At 41.5% G+C, this 22,045-nt stretch overlaps 1 protein-coding gene across 1 annotated transcript in view; it reads right to left on the bottom strand.

Annotated features, from left to right (window-relative positions):
* LOC133255253 (neurexin-3) overlaps positions 1-22,045 on the bottom strand; it is an 887,522-nt gene that overhangs the window by 188,255 nt on the left and 677,222 nt on the right. The window contains exon 9 of the mRNA XM_061429773.1: positions 4,405-4,608. Coding sequence (XP_061285757.1) covers positions 4,405-4,608 — 204 coding nt within the window. The remainder of the gene's footprint in view (positions 1-4,404; positions 4,609-22,045) is intronic.

Raw genomic sequence — 22,045 nt, 5'->3', positions numbered from 1 at the left:
CTCTTGAGAAAAATCTGGGTTTGGTTTCATGCGGTTAGGTTTGTCATGTGTCGTCAACCGCAACAGAAAAGTGGGAGCAAACAGCCCTGGAGCATCTGGTACGATCGCCGGACAGAGGAGGCCATGCCCCTGGTGGGGACGGGGAGGGGAGGGCTGGGGGAGGGGAGAAGCAAGGTCTCAGCTGCTGGAGAAATGCCCTTCCCTCGTGGATGCAAGAAGGAGGGGAAGCAGGTGTGCAGGCACGCTTCAGAGAAGGAAAGGGAAAGAGGGAACCTAAAGCAAGAAACCCAAGAACTTTAAAGGAGAAGTGGCTTTCTGCTTGGGTTTCTGTGCACCTGAGGCTCTCGTCTCTGTCAAGGATCTGATCTAGGCAGAGGTGCTGGGTTGGGCTCATCTTTCTGGGTTCATCCACATGGTCCCATGAACTGAATGGTGTCTTTAAGTCAACATGAGGACTTGGAGCTTTCAAGACAGCAAACAGCTGGGTATGTTCAGTTGAGAAGTAGAGAATGATTTTGTTACCTTACTTGAAACACATACTTGGGAAGAAAAATCTACCCCAGGCCCTTGTTCATAGGGTCTGAGAGAGTGGTCTTGCTAGTGAGGATGTACTTTTTAATGAGAAATGAATCAGAAGAACTGTCCTGGCAAGGCAATCTCCTTTAGAGCTCCAGTAACAGCTGAAGTTCTCTCTCTGCCTGAGCCTTGGCATGTATTTGAGGGATGTGGATGTGTGTGTATGATGTTCATTCTTTTTTTTGTGTCTGTGTGTGTGTTGTTTGTTTCATTTTAGTTAAAAGGAGAAATGTTATTTTCTATATTGATGAGCTTTGGTTTGAGCAAGGAAGAGATGAACGTTCCTAGGAGCTGTGGGTCTTCAATAATGGATACAGTCGACAGGAGTACTTTCTCTGCCTGAGTAACAGAGAACCCATGATGACTGAGTAGTTCAGAAACATGGGTAGTCGCACCACTGTGGCCTACTTTCTCTGCTTCCAAAGAGACAGAGCATCTGGAGACCCTGAATGCAATTAACCAAGCTGCAAGACACTGCCTACAAGCCTCCGTCACTGAGGAAGGGTGGCCTGCATCTTGCTGAGGGTTCTACAGGCCCGTGAACGAGGCTGCACCAACCTGATGGACTTGTTGGCTCCACTCACACCAGCACTACGGCAAAAGATGCCTTCTGCGCGTGTGTAAAAGGTGACCGTCATGAAAGCAGCCAGAGTCGTTAAGTCCGTCACATCACTGATCCACAGGATTGATCTTTGGAGGTAATGGATAACCCAGGATGATCGAGTAGTTTAGAAATATGGGTAGTCCCACCTCTGAGACCTACTTTCTTTGTTTCGTGTCTATCAAGCAATCATAAAAACATGTAACTGATTTATCTCACAAACTTACTGTGGGATTAAAATAAGGGTTTTTTTTTAATATTTAAAAATACTATAATATTAAAATTGTGATTATAGCTTTTAATAGTAAGAGATCAAAATATGATTGGTCAATAGTCAACCTCACAGCTTTAAAAACATGCTATGCTTAGCTGGACACTGTCCATGCCTGCTATCGCCACAGCTGCCATCTTCAGGAAGAAAGACCCTTGGAAAAGCCTAGTCTCCTTGACGTTTAGAAGACATACTACAGCAGAAAAATACAGACATGTATATCATGGGCTTATGTGTGTGAACAATTTGAAATAAACATTAGGAATGTCATTAGCACCTGTGTTAGAAAAGAGACATAACTTAAATGGAGGGAGGGATCATCTAAAATTAGTGATGGGGGTTTTGTACATAAATGAACACGCTGCTTGGAGATGTTTACTACTATAATCAAAAAAGGGTACGATTAATTCATGACTGGGAGAAAGAAAGCATTTATGAAGGGGTACACCCTGGGCAGGGAGGGCAACAGAACCTTCAAACAAAGCATGAGTATGGAGTGTGTACATACACTTCAAGGAATTTAAGTTCAGTTTCTAGTTATGGTTGAAAGAAAGCTATGTAATTGAAACCAGTAATTGTGGTGAACCATACCCTTCAGAGAAAAGTCACCATTGTTTCTAAAGAAGCACAGAGCTCTTCAGGGTAGACTCGCTCTGTTTTGCCTATGATGCCTCGGTCTAGAAGGAGGTACATTGATCACATGCAGAAAGAAGCCAGGAGGCTAGAGCAGAGTCTTTTAAAAATTCACATTGCCCGGATTTTCATGAGAGTTTAAAATGGAAAAATAATGCTTCTAGGAATACATCTGGAATCTATGACTCTGTGTGTGTGTGTGTGTGTGTGTGTGTGTGTGTGTGTGTGAAAGGGAGAGAGAGAGAAACTGTTCATCTTTCTAAATCATCCCCTTTTATCTCCCTCCACTTCCATTTTTCCTTTTAAGATGTGAGACCTGTCACAGTTGGCCTTCTAATCTTACAAAACAAAATCTAAAATGGAAAAAAAAAAGTTATCTGCTTAAAGCCAATGTGCATTTCCCTAGAACCCCAAAGGGCTGAGTATTTCTTATGTCTCTGGCTCTCTCTTACCTTAAAATAGATGGTTAAAAATTGACACTAAATCCTCTTTTCTGGGAGCTAAGTAGGAGGTCATATTTGTTTTCATTTGGGTTTGGAGAGGGGTTGTTCTTGGTTTTAATCTTTTCGGCTGTTTTTCAGAGAAGCTGACAGCCGGCTCCTGGTGGTTGGTTTCAGGTATGCAGTCCGGTTGGGTAGTTTCAGGTGGGGAGCACGGTGCAGGGAGGGGAAGGGGGAGGGGACAGGGGGATGCCAGCCCCTGTAGGCTGCTCAGTACACTCTGTTCGCAAGGCTGTTTGCTATGCGGGCCGCAGGCTTTGGGCCTTTGAAGGGTTGAATACCATCTTTTGATTTACCATGGCTGATGGTGGGGAGGACTGGAAACTCAAGAACACTCACAAAGATCCAGCAAAAGAAAAAAAAAAAACCACAAAATAACCAAACACACACATACACAAAAGAAAAACCAAGAGACGCACTGACAACAGAAATCCAATGTGGTTGGAAAAGAAAAAGGGCATAGTATTGTAAAAGCTGCAAACTGGAAAAAAAAAGGAGACACAACTAAACAAGCCACTGCTCAAAACAGTCTTCTGTGTCCTAGAGCATTTGAGGATTGTAGTACAGGCACTTTTCAAGTGTAACCAGTTGACCTGACAGCAGATAAGAGTGGTATGGATTTCCCACCTTCCCAGCAGGCCATCTAGGATTCTGGACCATGTTGTATCTGCTACATGTGTCCACCATGTCATCCCCACGCCTCTGACAAGCCATCCTACTGACATCTTTGGGAAGGAGCTGTGTATCTAAACATATTCTACATCCTCAAACCAATCATAGGCTTAGAAAGTTTGAACTCAGCTGTGACAACACAGGCATTGACTTTCTATTGAGTAGAATCAACAGAAACACAGATTGTTTTTTTGTTTTTTTTTCTTGCAAAAACCAAGAGGTCCCCACTTTCCAAAGTGTATTGATTAGAATTCAGTCAAGGTCAGTAGCCCAAAAGAATGTGAGGCCATAAAAAGAGGAATTTCCAAAGTATTACTATAAGTAATTACAGTAGAAGAAGAGGTCCTTTCTCAATAAAATTACAATTTGAAATCGCCAATTTTTCAACATGAAGGAAAACTGGATATGTATTATATGAGAACAGAGTAACTGTTAGCAGTGTGACTTAATCATCTTTATAAAAAGGGCTGCTGAATGAGGGTAGGAATGTCAGGAAGGAAGAAGGAGATACGTATCAGGAGACACACTGTCCTTCAATGTGTCAGACTCTAAACTCAGAGAATTTTCCTGCAGTGGGATCACGGAAACAACACGCCTGGTCCTCCCTACTAGGAGAAAGTATAAGGAGATAGTAGTGTTGTCAAGGCCACTAGAATTTCCCATGCGATTGGTCCTTGTGGAGCTTCAAACTGCATTCCCCGTCCCACTTATGTGGCTCTGTTCCCTCCAATACCACCCTCCCATTTTGCTTCTATCTCCTGCCCTGGCCCTGCTCTCTAACTTCGACTGTTTTGAGTGGTGACCGAGGAGTTGGACTTAATGAGAATGGGATTGATCAAAAGATGGACCAAAGTAGCGTGTTTCACACAAAGCTAAACGATTCCAAAAAACCAAGAAAGGAAACTTAGAAAACGAATCTTCTAGTAAAGAAATACCACCACTGTCAGAAACCAGAAATTGACATCAAAAACCTCATGCAGAAACAAGGAGAAGGTGTTTGTTGCTGTTGGGTTTTATCCTCAGTCTATTAAACAAGAGGTGAGCAGCTAACTTTCAAGAAACAAACAAAGAATTCAATCAAACCAATGAAAATCGGAAAAGAAAGGGAAGACAAGCCCAAACGGAGTGGCAGAGGGTACTTCATACGATACCTAAGTTAACCATGAGCTTGACACGCCCCCCATCGAGCTCCAAACGCAGGGTGTCGGCAGAGTCCCTGGAGGTGGTGGCCACCAGCAGCCCGTAAGCTCGCTGGGACATGAAGCGGAAGGACACGTCCTCTGCCTCGGTGTGCATGACCATGGGCATGATGATCTTCATGTACATGCTGCCGTCGTAGCTCAGGATGGACGCCTCTGCAGAGAAGAAAGGAAGAGATGGTTAGGAGGAAGCATTTCAGCATTTGCCTTCACTTCCAGGGTAAGCAGGATAGTATGGAGATGCACCAACTTTGTAGACAGGTAGCTTGTGTTTGGGAGCTTCCCTGGTAGGTCAGTTGGTAAAGAATCCACCTGCATTGCAGGAGACCCCAGTTCAATCCCTGGGTTGGGAAGATCCCCTGGAGAAGGAAATGGCAACCCACTCCAGTATCCTTGCCTGGAAAATCCCATGGACAGAGGAGCCTGGCAGGCTGCAGTCCATAGGTCACAAAGAGGCGGGCACGACTGAGGAACTAACATGGGCTTGCATTTGCTCAATCTCCATTGCCACTTTTAGGCTAGATGCAGGCCCCTTAAATGCTGAGGGTCTATTTCCTCTTTTGCAAAGGACATCTGGTAGCCTTGGTCCCTGCTCTACCATGCTCACCGACTCGCCAATGGCATCAAATGAAGTAATGGATGTGAAGTCATTCTGCAGAAGTGAAAATATCCTCACAGATGGTAGTAATTGTAATTCTGGGCTTCCCTGGTGGCCCAGATGGTAAAGCATCTGCCCATAATGTGGGAGACCCGGGTTCGATCCCTGGGTTGGGGAGATCCCCTGAAGAAGGAAATGGCAACATACTCCAGTACTCTTGCCTGGAAAATCCTATGGACAGAGGAGCCTGGCAGGGCTACAGTCCATGGGGTCGCAAAGAGTCAGACACGACTGAGCGACTTCACTTTCTTTCTTACACTGTAGATACGACAAAACCAAAGACACTAAACAAAGCCTGAGTCCTGTGAGCACTTCATGAAGAACCTGAGAGTAGGCGCAGTTTATAAGCACCGTAGCAAATACATACATACTTGCCAAGTGCTGCTGGGAAGAGAACAGCAGCATAGCCAGGCCTCAGAGCATCCCTAGTGGCCAGGCCTTGTGAGAGTCTGCTTGGCCCATTCAAAGAAGACTGATAAGAGCCAGGGCTAGAACAACAAAAGCTAAGGACAGCTTTGAAAACCAGCCATTTTAATTCCAGTAGTACCTTTATAAGAAAAGGAGCAGCTCACCTTTTTGCCAATCCAAACAACACTTTGGTTATGAGCCCTCCAGCCCCTCCAATATGTTAGCTCACTTAATGCCACAAGGTGGGTCTATTATTCCTACTTTCAAACAGAAAACCACAGCTCATGGTGGGGGATGGGTATTATCATCCCAAAGTCACATAGTCTGGATTTTAATCCAGTATATCCAATAGCAAGTCCAGGGCCTGTTCTGTAGCATCAAGTCATTTAAAATGTGAATTTGTTGAATCATTCATTGAGCAAATATGTTTACAGAACACAGGACAAGAGCATCACTCACTTTCCCATGAAGCCAGTCATCACTGAGCTCCGTTCCTGGCATTGAAGCAGTCCTTATTAAATATTTGCTGTTGCTAAATATTTGCTGCTGCTGCTGCTGCTGCTAAGTCGCTTCAGTCATGTCCAACTCTGTGCGACCCCACAGATGGCAGCCCACCAGGCTCTGCCATCCCTGGGATTCTCCAGGCAAGAACACTGGAGTGGGTTGCCATTTCCTTCTCCAATGCATGAAAGTGAAAGTGAAGTCAATCAGTAAGTGTCCGACTCTTCATGACCCCATGGACTGCAGCCTACCAGGCTCCTCTGTCCATGGGATTTTCCAGGCGAGAGTACTGGAGCGGGTTGCCAATATTTGCTACTTTCCTATATACACTGTCCCCTTGAGAAGGAACTGGTAACCCACTCCAGTATTCTTGCCTGGAAAAATCCCATGAGCAGAGGAGTTTGGCAGCCTACAGTCCTCGGGGTCGCAAAAGAGTCAGACACGACTGAGCACATGTGCACTATGGAGGGTACAAAAGGCGAAGCAAACAAGATCCCTGTCTTGAAGGCAGAAACAGTGCACAAAAATAACCGAACTAGAATTTAAAAATGGCTAAATGGCCCAGCAAAGGTGCATCAATAAAGCCAGGCACATTCAGAAGACAGAGGCTACAGCATGCAGGTGAGTGGAGTACATGGGGTAGTCTGAAACTGGTCTTGGTAGATGGGTGGAGTTTTTAATGAAAAGTGATGCCATCAGATTTGATAGGTAGACAAAACAGTGTCTCCATATATAAAAAAGAAAGAAATAGGGGAATGCTCAGATAATAGCAAACTTCACCAGAAGCATCAAGCATATTTTGAGAATAGTTACACAAAGGTGCTTTGACATTACAATGAAATCAACAGATTTGGGTAGATACTGAGAAGTAAATGAATGATTAACAAAGAGATAAACATGTTCTGTCTTCCTGTATAAAAGGAACAGGAACAGATTGGTGAGACGAGGCAGACCACACGGAAGGTTCTCAAAATAGTCTGTGTCATCATCATACCCCCAACCTTACTTTCACAACACACAAGGTGCATGAAGAACAGTATAAATACACCTGTCATCCCTGGGAATCGACCATCACCCAGTAAAATCCGTGACATGCTAATAGCTGTATATTGCAATTTGCAAACTCTAAGGGTCACAAATAAAGGTGGGACAGTAACAGACACCATCAAACTGAAAACATATTTTGAAGATCTGCTCTTAGATGCGAAGGATAATCTAAATTTAACACACACTCTAGATGCAAAAGAAACTTCTATCTCCTGAAAGAGCAGAATCAAAAGATCAATAATGATTACTAAAATTTACTGAGCACTTAAACCATTTACTTGCGCTTTCTAAGACTTTACATGCATTAAGATGCATTCAATCCTCACAAGCACATCATGAAGAAGACACTATTATTATAGTTTATAGATACCAGGTCGCACATCTAACAAACAGCAAAGCTAGAAGTTAAATGCAGGCAGTCTGATCCTCACAGCTGTATACTTGATGATTCTGCCACATTTCGAGAGTTATACCAGAATCACACCCATGTTTCTTAGCACCCAAAGTACATCTATAATGCTTCATGGCAGAGTGTGGTATGCTTGTGTATTTGTGCATATATGTACATGTGTGCACAGACACATAAATGCCATTATTCAAAGTTGTATTTTATGACCATATAGAGTTACATAAACAGAAATTTCTGTTTGTTTTTAAAGAAGTTCACTGAAACCTAGTATATTTTGTTATCACACAGTGCAGCATGTGAAATCTTAATTCCCCACCAGAGATCAAACCCGTGCCCCCTGTGGCGAAACTGCAGAGCCTTAAGCCCTGGACTGCCAGGGAAGTCCAATGATACAAATTTCTAAATGATATCTTGTTATACATTACTATGCACAATGCTCTGCATGGCTTTATGATTATGCTGCTGCTGCTAAGTCACTTCAGTCATGTCCAACTCTGTGTGACCCCATAGACGGCGGCCCACCAGGCTCCCCCGTCCCTGGGATTCTCCAGGCAAGAACACTGGAGTGGGTTGCCATTTCCTTCTCCAATGCATCAAAGTGAAAAGGGAAAGTGAAGTCACTCAGTCGTGCGTGCTTCTTCACGACACCACAGATTGCAGCCCACCAGGCTCCTCCACCCATGGGATCCTCCAGGCAGGAGTACTGGAGTGGGGTGCCATTGCCTTGAACACCATTAATTACTACTATGACTTTCTACTATAAATACCTACACTCAAGCACACTCCTTTTCAAGAGATGCGAAGGCATTTGGTGAGCCATGAAATGGTTGTTTGGATGCATTCAACTTAAGTAATTCCAAAATTAATGGCCAACTTGATCCCTCTAGATATATGCAGTGAGAGAATATGCATCTTTATGTCAATATTGGTAGTGTCAGAGAATAAACATAAGGTGAGTGTGTAGTTAAGCATCCAGTGGTACAAAATGAAGTATGGATCTCAGCGCATACCTTTGCGTGTATCTTGGTGAGTGTGTTCTAATTTAATATAGAAATCAGCTGAAAATAAATTTGCTTCAGAATTCATATTAACTTGCTCAAAATATTTCAAATAAAAGGGGTACATGAATGGAATACTAATTTGAGGGAAAATGAGTCTAAAGAAAGAACGCTATTTGATCTAAAGTCTATCAGCTTACTGAGTATTGAAAGACTTCATCATGAAATGCTGAGATAACAATACTTATACAGTTCTGTTTTTTTCCTCTTTTCTGCTTTTATAACTTCCCTTTGTTTTACGTGAATATTTAACATATTATGTTAATTTCTTTGATGATTCTTAACTATATAATTGGGCTTCCCAGTTGGCTCAGTGGTAAAGATTCTGTCTACCAATTCAGGAGATGTGGGTTTGATCCCTGGGTCAGGAAGATCGCCTGGAGAAGGAAATGTCAACCCACTCCAGTATGCTGGTCTGGGAAACCCAATGAACAGAAGAGCCGGGTGGGCTACAGTCTATGGGGTTGCAAAAGAGTTAGACTTGACTTAGTGTCAGACTTAACTAAGTCAGATTTAGCAGCAACAATTATATAATTAACTAATTAAAAGCTTCTTTCCTAGTGGTTGGTCTAGGGCTTACAACATAAATCTTAGTTTATGAGAATCTACTTTCCATTTATATGAACTTAATTCCAGAAAGACATAGAAATTTTACTCTTACATGCTCTCATCTATTCCTCCCTTCTGTGTTATTATTGTTATTCATGTGATGTCTATATGTGTTTCAAACTCAAAAATACATTGTTATACTTATTGCTTTATAAAAACTTCTATCTTTTTACGAAGTGAAGCAATGAGTTCTCAGATATATTTATAGAGATTTTTAAAGTTAAGCTTATTTACCATCTCTGTCTCTCTTTCTTCTTATGGATTCAAATGACACCATCTGGTGTCATTCCCTTTCTCCAGTATAGCTTCATTCATTTTTGTTTTATTGTCAAATATATTACAATTCTATATGTGATAGACCCAATAACACAATGTTATAGATTATTTTATGTAACTGCCTTTTAAATCAGTTAAAAGAAGAAAGAAAAAGATATGCTTAATTATACTTTTCATCACTACCAACACAGTTACCTTTATTGGAACTCTGTTTTTTTTTTTTTTTCCATGAAGATTCAAATTACTGTCTGCTGCCACTTTCTTTCAGTTTATAGAACTTCTTTTAGTACCTCTTATATGGCAAGTATACTAGCAATGAAGTCTCTGTTTTTTGTTTACCTGGATACATCTTTATTTCACTTTCACTTTGGAAAGACAGATTTTTTTTTTTTTTTTTTTTTGACTATAGAATTCTTGGTTGTTGATATATGTCTTTCAGCACTTTTAATGTCAACTCACTGTCTTTGGGCTCCATTGCTTCTGAACAGACAACAGCTGTCATTCTTACTGTGATCCCTTGTATATGATGACTTGCTTTTTCATGATTTTCTTTTTGGGTTTCAACATTTCTATCATCATGAGTATGGATGTGAATGAATTTCTTTGCATTGATCCTATTTGAAGCTCACTAATGTATAAATAAAAAGAAAGTAGGGAAAACCACTAGACTATTAAGGTATGACCTAAATCAAATCCCTTATGATTATACAGTGGAAGTGAGAAATAGATTTAAGGGAATAGATCTGATAGAGTGCCTGATGAACTATGGACGGAGGTTCATGACATTGTACAGGAGACAGGGATCAAGAGCATCCCCAAGAAAAAGAAATGCAAAAAAGCAAAATGGCTGTCTGGGGAGGCCTTACAAATAGCTGTGAAAAGAAGAGAAGTGAAAAGCAAAGGAGAAAAGGAAAGATACTCCCATTTGAAAGTAGAGTTCCAAAGAATAGCAAGGAGGGATAAGAAAACCTTCCTCAGTGATCAGTGCAAAGAAATAGAGGAAAACAACAAAATGGGAAAGACTAGAGATCTCTTCAAAAAAATTAGAGATACCAAGGAAACATCTAATGAAAAGATGGGCTCTATAAAGGTCAGAATTGGTATGGACCTAACAGAAGCAGAAGATATTAAGAAGAGGTGGCAAGAATACACAGAAGAACTATACAAAAAAGATCTTCATGACCCAGATAATCATGATGGTGTGATCACTCACCTAGAGCCAGACATCCTGGAATGTAAAGTCAACTGGGCCTTAGAAAGCATCACTACGAACAAAACTAGTGGAGGTGATGGAATCACAGTTGAGCTATTTCAAATCCTGAAAGATGATGCTGTGAAAGTACTACACTCAATATGCCAGCAAATGTGGAAAACTCAGCAGTGGCCACAGGAAAAGGTCAGTTTTCATTCCAATCCCAAAGAAAGGCAATGCCAAAGAATGCTCAAAATACCACACAATTGCACTCATCTCACAAGCTAGTAAAGTAATGCTCAAAATTCTCCAAGCCAGGCTTCAGCAATATGTGAACCGTGAACTTCCAGATTTTCAAGCTGATTTTAGAAAAGGCAGAAGAACCAGAGATCAAATTGCCGACATCCACTGGATCATCAAAAAAGCAAGAGAGTTCCAGAAAAACATCTATTTCTGCTTTATTGACTATACCAAAGCCTTGGACTGTGTGGATCACAATCAACTGTGGAAAATTCTGAAAGAGATGGGAATACCAGACCACCTGACCTGCCTCTTGAGAAACCTATATGCAGGTCAGGAAGCAACAGTTAGAACTGGACATGGAACAACAGACTGGTTCGAAATAGGAAAAGGAGTACATCAAGGCTGTATATTATCTCCCTGCTTATTTAACTTATATGCAGAGTACATCATGAGAAACCCTGGGCTGGATGAAGCACAAGCTGGAATCAAGATTGCCAGGAGAAATATCAATAACCTCAGATATGCAGATGACACCACCGTTATGGCAGAAAGAGGAACTAAAAAGCCTCTTGATGAAAGTGAAAGTGGAGAGTGAAAAAGTTGGCTTAAAGCTCAACATTCAGAAAACTAAAATTGTGCCTCTGGTCTCATCACTTTATGGCAAATAGATGGGGAAATAGTGGAAACAGTGTCAGACTTTATTTCTTTGGGCTTCAAAATCACTGCAGATGGTGACTTCAGCCACGAAATTAAAAGACACTTACTCCTTGGAAGGAAAGTTATGACCAAACTAGGCAGCATATTAAAAAGCAGAGACATTACTTTGCCAACAAAGGTCTGTCTAATCAAGGCTATGGTTTTTCCAGTGGTCATGCATGGATGTGAGAGTTGGACTGTGAAGAAGGCTGAGTGCCAAAGAATTGATGCTTTTGAACTGTGGCGCTGGAGAAGACTCTTGAGAGTCCGTTGGACTGCAAGGAGATCCAACCAATCCATCCTAAAGGAGATAAGTTCTGGGTGTTCATTGGAAGGACTGGTGTTGAAGCTGAAACTCCAAATACTTTGGCCACCTCATGTGAAGAGCTGACTCAATGGAAAAGACTCTGATGCTGGGAAGGATTGGCGGCAGGAGAAGGGGACGACAAAGGATGAGATGGTTGGATGGCATCACTGACTCAATGGACGTGAGTTTGGGTAAACTCCGGAGTTGGTGATGGACAGGCAAGCCTGGTGGGCTGCAGATCATGGGGTCGCAAAGAGTTGGACATGACTGAGAGACTGAACTGAACTGAATGTGTAAATTAACGTTTTTCCTCAAATTTGGGAAATTTTCAATCATCAATCCTCTAGATACCTTTTCTGTCTTATCTCCCTCTCACTTTTCCATGACTGCCATCATAGATATGTTGGTACACTTAATGATGTCCCATATTTATCTGATGCTCTTTTTCTTCAATTATTTTTCTTTCCTCTATTTAGACTTTATAATCTCTATTGAGTTATCTTCAACTTTGCAGATTCTTTAGTTAAGTTTGCTAACTCAAACTTACTGTTGAGCCCCTTAGTGAATTTTTCATTTGGATTACTGTACCTTTAGATAGTTAGAAAATACATGTAGACAGGGAGGGAGGGAGAGAAACAATCTCCAAACGAGGGAAATTTTGGAGTTGGAAAATATATAAATAAACACACATATAATTTTAATCTCTGTATTAACATTATCTATTTAATAAATCACTGTCATCTTAAATCTTGCACAGGCTCCCTTAATTCCCCAAATTCCCCTTGAACATATTTATAATAGCTTTGGTGTAGTTTGTCTGCTCAGCACAACATCTGAGCCGTTTCTATTGCCTGTATGTATCCCTGTATATGGCTCACACTTTCCCTTTCCTTTGTATGTTTCACGATTTTCTGTTGAAAACTGGACATTTTACATCACAGACTGTAGCCAGTGTGGACACTACTGCCCCCTCCTTGACTACCACCAGGGTTACTTCCTTCTCTTCGTCCATTAGTTTGTTTGTTCAGTGACGTGTGTGTGTTAGTTGCTCAGCCCCCACGCACTGCAGCCCTCCAGGCTCCTCTGTCCGTGGGATTTTCTGGGCAAGAATACTGGAGTGGGTTGCTATTTCCATTTCCAGGGGAATCTTCCCAACCCAGGGACTGAACCCAGGTCTCCTGCATTGCAGGCAGATTCTCTACCATCTGAGCCACTGGCTAAACTAATTCTGTGACATATTTTCTCAGCAGTGTGAAGGTTCTGATGTCCTTGTTCAGATATTTTTTTTTCCCATTTTTATTTTTTAGCCTGTCTTCCTAGGTGTTTTTCTTGGGTCAGTGTAAGTCACTTACTGCTCAACTATTATACCTAAGCCCCACTGGTCAGTTTTTTTTTTATCCATTGTCTGTTGGATTTGTGTGACTTGGAGGCTGATTTCACAGTTCAGGAAGTTTAAGACTTTGTCTCATGTTCAGCCCGGGACTAGCACTTGGAAGCTGCCCCTCCTGTCAGTCTTGGGAACATGCACATTCCTCCGGCTAACCCCACCAAGGATAAATGTGGTTTTACCTTTAAGCCTAGTTCCCAAAGATTTTCCCCTGATGATAAACGTAGCTTATCATTCAGCCAGTTGAGAAGCTGTACTTAAGCCCCTTGAGCCAGTAGGCTCTTCCCCTTACTGATGGAGGTATATGTACTTTAGGAATACTTTCAAGTCCTTCCCATCTCCTCCTCTAATTAATCTGAGTGTTGCAAATATGCATAACCATCTAGACCCTCATGGCTTTCTCCACCTCTGATTCTTTTCACTAAACGTCTGGGTGGTCTGCCTTTTCACTCATTGCTACTAGTGTCATAAATCTATCTGTCCTTTCAGAATTGCTAGTGACCAAGATCACCACTATTTTCAAAAGTCCTTTACCCATGAACTTTTCTAAGCCTTGTTCTAAAGAGTCAGGTGAATAACATAATCAATACACGTCTCAGTGTTAAATGCACTATATCTGATTTTCTTAGGTGCCATCATGCTATTTTTGAACTTTAGAGTTAGTTCTTTATATTAAGAACAAAATTTTGGTTTGAGATTTAGGTAATCTCTTTGTTGAAGTACCCTGTTTTTCTGTTTCAGAGATTGAATTACCTTGTATGTCCTCCATATCTCTTAGTTTTTTTTTTATGATGGATTTAATCTCTTTGACTTTTCATCAGCATTCACTGTGATGATCTGAGGCTTTTCCTTCTGTCAATACATCAATATTTAGCCATGTATCCTCTGCCCTCATGTTGTTACTAATTATTTCAATTAAGTTATGTGATCACATTTGGCTCTCAGATATGCCACATACAATCCCCTTTTCCATTCACTCTGTTTTGTACATTTTCTTCAAATTCTTAAGCTGTTGTTTGTTACCCATTCATGTCTGACTCTTCATGACCCCGTGGACTGCAGCACACCAAGCTTCACTCTCCCTCACCATCTCCCAAAGTTTGCCCAAGTTCATGTCCATTGCATCGGTGATGCCATAGAGCTATCTCATCCTCTGATACCCTCCTCTCCTTCTTCCCTCAATCTTTCCCAGCATCAGGGACTTTTCCAATGAGTTGGCTGTTTGCATCAGATGGCCAAAATATTTCAGTTTCAGCTTCAGCATCAGCCCTTACAACTGAGCATTCAGGGTTGATTTCCCACAAGATTGACTGGTTTGATCTCCTTGCCATCCAAGGGACTCTCAGGAGTCTTCTCCAGTACTACACATCAAAGGCATTTCAATTCTTAGGCACTCCACCTTCTTTATGGTCCAGCTCTCATAACTGTACATATAGCCTTGATTATACAGACCTTTGTCAGCAGAGTAATGTCTCTGCTTTTCAACACACTGTCTAGGTTTATCATAGCTTTCCTGCCAAGAAGCAAATGCCTTCTGATTTCATGGCTGCAGTCACCACCCACAGTGGTTTTGGAGCCCAAGAAAAGGACATCTGTCACTACTTCCACATTTCCCCTCTCTGTTTGCCATGAAGTAGTGGGGCCAGATGCCATGATCTTACTTTTTTTAATATTTAGTTTTAAGCCAGCCCTTTCACTCTCCTCCTTCACCCTCCTCAAGAGGTTCTTTAGTTCCTCTTCGCTTTCTGCCTTTAGAGTGGTAGCACCCACATATATGAGGTTGTTGCTGTTTCTCCCACCTGTCTTGATTCCAGCTTGTAACTCATCCAGCCTGGCATTTCTCACCATGTGCTCAGCATATAGATTAAACAAACAGGGTGAAAGCAGACAGCCCTGTCATACTTCTTTCTCAATCTTGAACCAATCAGTTGTTCCATACAAGGTTCTAACTGTTGCTTCTTGACCCACATACAGGTTTCTCAGGAAACAGGTAAGATGGTCTGGTATTCCCATCTCTTTAAGAGTTTTCCAGTTTATTAAGATTCATATAGTCAAAGGCTTTGGCGTAGTCAATGAAACAGAGGTAGATGTTTTTCCTGGAATTTCCTAGCTTTCTCTGTGATCCAGATAATGTTGGCACTTTGATCTCTGGTTCATCTTCTTTTTCTAAACCCAGCTTGGACATCTGGAAGTTCTTGGTTTGCATAATACTGAAACCTAGCATGCAAGACTTTAAGCATGACCTTACTAGCATGGGAGATGAATTCTTACAGGATTAATTAAGTTGTCTGACAATATTCTGCAGTGCAAATGAGCTACAGAGTATACAGCCTGTGAGAAATTTTTCTGCCCATGGGTTTGTTTTCTTCTAGATCAAATTCCTTCAGTTTTCTAAGCTATATCTATGTTTAAAAATCATATTTGCTGCTGTTTTGTATTTGCACTGTCTTATCATTGTCTTTCTTGCTCACACTCAGGTGGCTCTGTCCAGAGTTTCTGGTTGTTCAGAGATAGTTTCAGTAACTTAGTGCTTCTCAAAATCAAATACAATTTAATGGCTTCATAATTTTAGTTCTATGTACTTTTTTTTTCCCCTGTAGGTTGAGAGATGGCAATGTGGAAGGAAGTGGATGGGAGAAATGGAAGGCTCAGTCAAGACTGTGTGTAACCATCATTTAGCTTGCAGGGCTGTGTGTCATTTCTGAGGTTAATGTTCTGTACCACCTACTTGAAGAGCGCCTCCCAAGGCCGTGGTGGTGGGTGGTCGGGGGATGACACATTTCGACTTCTGATCCCTCTAGCCCCGGTGACTTCTCTCTTGATCCTCAGTCCTACTTTCTGTTTCGGCTACATGCATTTGCCTCCCACAGCCATTCCCATTATTCTTTAAAGGCAGGACCAGATAAGAACATTTGCTCAGTCTACTTCCTTCCCCCTAAAGGCATTTTAGAAAGACATCTCAACTATTTTATTTTTTATGATCTAAACAGTACTACACCTGAGGGCCATAAGCAGGGTTTGCAGCCTTATCATGGTTGACCATTTCTCTTGACTTGGCTTCAGAATCATTTCTCTTGCTCCTATTGTTTGAGATCTATGACAGGATTTGAGCTTCTTTCGTTACTTGGAGCTAATGATGATTTGGCTAGTATACTCATTCCTGTTTAACTTGAAAGAGGGAGTTTATGGCAGGCAGCTTTCCCCTACCATCCTCCTAGAGCTTTTTCAAAATCAAATCATTACATCTAACACCAAAGAAACGATACAAAATAATCGAAGCAGCATTCTTTAATATTATTATAGTATATCTTGTTTTGATGTGATGAGGTCTTAAGAGGCAAAGTGAAGACTATAGGGAAAATAAACTGTAGGAAGTGAATGGTACAGAAGATCTTCTTGCTTACACATACTAGGAAGTGACACCACTTACATTTCCTATAGTCTTAAAGGAGAAAGCCAGACCGGTAGGCACAGATAGGGAAGAGATAAAACAAAAGTACTAGACAATACAATTGATGTGAGGCCACAGACAGATACAAGGGGCCCCTTGACATCAATACAGTCCTATAAATAATTAGCAAAATGTGCTTTCATGCAGTCGACTTCCCAGGTCTCACTTTGCACTTAGCATATCAAGCAGACTTCCTAGTACTACCCAGTGGCCCTTAAGCTGTCTACTGTAGAAAGAAAGTATGTTCATGGTCAGCCTTGTAAGCGAAGCACCAATAAACCATTGCCTTCCCCACCAGGTTCTCTTTTCATACCTTCAAGACCTCCTCCTGCTCACTCCTGCAGCGAATGGCCTCATACACTCCCCAAGTATGTTTTATTCTAACAAAGCTTCCAAAATACACAGATTGCTTCCTCTCTAACCAAACTGGGCCGATCTTAAAAAGTGTGCAAATGTATGCGGGAATGCCTGCCAGGTTCTAATTCTGTATTTTGCAGCAGCAGGAGCAACACAAATCTCTAGCTCTGAGCAGACCCAACAATAGCCAATAGTTCCAGGGAACCATAACTGTTACGAGGTGATCTCCTCCCTCTGGTGGACAAGGCTGAGAAGAACTAAGTTTTCACATTCTCGACATCATGCTGCCATTATAGATAGTCCAATGGCCTTCCCATCCCCAAACAATTAAAGCACCCTAAAGCCCTGACAGAAAATGTGATGGAGGTTTTCTACTTTAAGAAAAGCAAGCAGGTATATCTACATATTTTAGTATTCAAAAATAAAAAAAAGAAATCCTGGTTTGTAGGATGCATAATTTCAAGAAAATGTTCCTTTGCTCAGAGAATTCATGTAGCTTTATCTTAAAATTTCCCACTGAATTCAAAATGTGACTTAATTTATAAAAATTTAACATAACACAAATCTTCAAAAGAACTATAGCCACTGCTTGCAGTAATATTCGCTCATTCATTCAATGACTAATATCTAACGTGTGCCAGATAGTGTGCTAAAATGGGGGTGACAGGATCACAAATAACGTGAGTTACAGACACAAACAGGTAAACTGTCACACTATAGAATGGAGAAACCTCATGTTCACAGCAGCACTGTTCACAACAGCCCAGACGCAGGAGCCACCTAGATATCCATCAGTGATGAATGGATAAAGAAGATGTGGTACATACGCACAATGGAATATTACTCAGCCATAAAAAGGAACCGAACTGGGCAATCTGCAGAGACGCAGATGGACTTAGAGACTGCCATACAGAGTGCAGTAAGACAGAAAGGGAAAAAACAAATGTCTTATACTAATGCATACATGTGGAATTTGAAAAAAAATTCTACAGATGATCTTATTTGCAATGCAGAAACAGAGATACAGATACAGAGAATAAATATATGGATACCAAGGGGTAAAGGGGAGGTAGTGGGAGGAACTGGGAGACTAGGATTGATTCATATGCACTATTGATACTGCGTATAAAACAGATAACTAATGAGAACATTCTGGTTAGCACAGGTAACTCTCTCTCTCTCTCTCTATATATATATATATGGCCGATCCATCCTGTTGAGCAGTCGAAACCAACAAAACATTGTAAAGTGACTATACTCCAAATCAACACAACATAGTAAAGCAATTATTCTCCAATTAAAACATAAATCATTTCTTTTAGAGATTTACATTTTAAGATAAAGATAAAAAATTAATTTGAAACAAAAAAAATAATGAACAAAGTGTTGTGGGAATTTAGCCCTTGTGTCTATAGCTTTACCTAGCATCATTAGGGAGGGAGTATATCACTTAGGTTTCAAGAATGAGAAAGAGTGAACCACAAAGGGAGGAATTAAAAGGCATTCCAGCTGAGGGAACATACATACAGGTGCAAAGCAGATAAAGGCATGTAATGAAATCATATTAAACACACTGCTTGACATAGCATCTGTTAAATGGTAATTATAATGCAGCAAACTCAAGAGTCAGGAGGAACTCAACATGCCTCAAGTAGAACAGGATTTCTCAACAGTGATAATACTGAACCAGATGTTGTGGAAGTTGGCCTGTGCATTGGAGGATGCTTAGCAGTGGCCCTGGCCTGCACCCACTAGATGCCGGCAGCAGTCTGTCTAGTCAAGACAAACCAAAGTATCTCCAGACATTGCCAAAAGCCTCTTGGAGGAAAAATCGGCACCTGCCCCGGCCCCCACCCTGTGAGAACCACATTGATTCCATATGGGCTAGAGGATATGGATTGGAATGGTAAAGTTAAGACTGAAGGGAGATAGAGAGGGTCTATCCTAGCAGAGCAAATAACCACACTTACAAAGTTCGGATGTTAGTCAACAGAGATGACTTTTAGGATAGAAGCGATCTGATAGGACTTGCTTTTTAGGCTAACTGTGGTGATGCAGGGAAGGCAGGATGGTGTGGTGAGAGACTAGATGCAATCTTACTTAATTTTCCTCCAGATACCACTGCCATTGCTTTATTTTGAGAGCATATTATGAAATTTCAAAACACGGTATTTATAAATGATGGTGGTGTGTTTCTCAGAATTGATCTGACTCTGAGTCAATTCAACAAAGCTCTATTGTGCAGGACTATAATTGCACATACATAATTATACCTATGGGCTTCCCCAGTAGCTCAGTGGTAAAGAATCCGCCTGCCAATAAATGCAGGAGACTCGGGTTCTATCCCTAGGTTGGGAAGGTCCCCTGGAGAAGGGAATGGCATCCCACTCCAGGATGCTTGTCTGGGAAATCCCATGGACAGCAGAGCCTGGTGGGCTACAGTCCATGGGGTCACAAAAGAGTCGGACACCACTTAGTGATGAAACAACAGCAATTACACCTGTTCAAAATCATTTTTCAGTGGGCTGTCACTATGAGCATGTAAGCCTGGAGTTAAAAAACCTGGGTAGAATCCTAGATCTGAAAGTTACTTTTTTTATTTTTTGCCTGTGCTGGCATGTGAGATAATCTTAGGTCCCTGACCAAGGATCAAATCCAGGCCCCCTTGCTTTAGGAGCACAGAGTCTTAACCACTGGACCACCAGCGAAGTCCTAGATCTGCAAGTTATTTCACAGTGAAACATTTTTGAGCTTCAGTTTCCACATCTGTAACATATATAATAACAAACTGAATCAGCCAGGATACTAAGAGGAAACAGATGCCCCACTCAAATTAGGTCATTTGATGAAGGTTTAATAAAGGTATGAAGGTTTTATTAAGGTAGAGACAGGGAAGAATGAACCCTCCAGAGGTAATATGGTATTCATGGTTATTAAAAGCAAACCCCAATTACTATTTTGACTACCCTAAGGCCTGACAGAGCAAGGGGAAAGTCAGTTGCCAGAATCCTGATGCAGGAGGGGTAGAAGGAAAGAACAAGGGTGCACTGAGTGCCTCACAAGACAGTGGGCTTACATCAGGGGCACAGCAGTGGGTGATCGTGTCAGAGGGGCAGAGGTAAGAAAGTAACTATTTGGATCTCATTCTCATCATTTCTCCTCATCTTTACTGCCTGCTTTCCACTGGGCAAACTCAACCAGAATAGATGGTTAAGAGAGGCTGTTAATGTCGTCCCTATAGGGTACCTTCCAGGGTACAAAGCCCAGTGGGAAAGTATGGTGGAGATGGGAGAATGGATCCAGGGTTTCAAAGAAAAGCTACTCATCACAAAGGGGTGGCCACTACTAATTGATCCAGACATCTGATATTAACAGGTCCTCAATGAATGTTACATGCATATGTGCATGCACATGTGTTTTAATTTCCCTAAAGTCTAGAGATGACCCATTGCTCTCACATGTGCATACTTCCATATCAGAGGCAGCGCTAACCAGCAGAAAGAGCCTAGGGGTCCAGAAGCCAACATTCCATCCTAGCTCCACGTCTCATGGGCATGCAGCCTTAGGAAAGTCACACATTCGAAGACTTCCCTTTTCCTTTATGTAAATCTTCAAGCATTTCCAAAAATCATATAAGAAAATACATTTGAAAGAGCTCCATGAAGTGTAGTTCAGTTCAGTCACTCAGTCATGTCCAACTCTTTGTGACCCCAAGCACGCAAGGCTTCCCTTGTAAGTAAAGAGCTAAATATAGTGCTTTACTAATCTTTCTCTTTATTACACAGTCTACTTTGGCTAAATACAGAAATAAGGTAGACATTCTGCCTTCCTTTGATCTCAGATTCCCTATACAATGGGTCTACTTTCTTTTTAATATATGTTATTTATTGGCTATGCTGGATCTTCATTGATGCACACAGGCTTTCTCTAGTTGCGTCGAGCGGGGACTGTTCTTTGTTGCGATGTTCAGGACTCTCGTTGCAGTGACTTCTCTTGTTTCAGAGCATGGGCTGTAGGCATGCAGGCCTCAGCAGCTGCAGCTCACAGACTAGTGGGCTCAGTAGTTGCAGCACATGGGCTTCCACAGCATGTGGGATCTTCCCAGCCTAGGAATTGAACTGGTGTCCCCTGTATGGCAAGGCAGATTCTTAACTAACGGGACCATCAGGGAAGCCCAGGTCCACTTTCATAATAATGGTAGAGACTGCATTCAAGAATCCCCGAGTCTTATTAGTTACTGTAGATAATAAGCATGGTTCATAACAGTCATAGGCAGACTATGTTCAGTGATTGAACCTGACATCCAGCTATGCTTTCCATCCTGAAAATCAGACAGCTCTATTTCTGTAGATTTTCATCTTTGCCCAAAGCTTGTAGCCTCCCTCTGTCATATTCTTCCTGTTAGTATTCCAGAGAATACATCTGCTCTCTCGTCATCACTAGTGATATTTGGTTACTAAAAATCTGAATAAAAAAATTTCACCTGTGATCCATCAGTGGGGATGACTGATTTGCAGGCATGGGATGGATCTGTATACTTATCATGTTTAGTTTATCTAGAACAATGTTAGACAACAGTGTTGAGCAGACACAGTTAAGTGATTAACGGCCAACTTGCATGCATGTCCTTGCTGTGTTTCTCAGGCTAGCTTCGGTGTTTTCATTTCCAATTAACTGGGTTGAAGCTGCAGAGAACTGTTCCGCTCACAGGTCTGGCTCACTGGAATGTGACTGCTCCATTACTGCCTAAAGTCAGACCAGAGGAACCAGTTTTTCAGGGCAGCAAAAGAGAAGACACTTTCTACCTGTCAACTGTTCTGCAATGAACCAACTCAACAAACATCAGTTATGTATGGAAATTTGTAAGTTGATACTGAGACAGTATTTCAACAAGAACCAAAGTCAAATTGGCTAGGACTATAAAATACATCTCAAAGAGTCAAACCAGTGAAATTTTCAGAAGTCTAATTAACTGATTAAAGTAGAATCAGTCT

The sequence above is a fragment of the Bos javanicus genome, chromosome 10 (genome assembly GCF_032452875.1).
Source record: "Bos javanicus breed banteng chromosome 10, ARS-OSU_banteng_1.0, whole genome shotgun sequence".
NCBI classification, from domain to species: Eukaryota; Metazoa; Chordata; class Mammalia; order Artiodactyla; family Bovidae; genus Bos; species Bos javanicus.
This window is presented reverse-complemented; position numbering and strand designations above follow the sequence as displayed.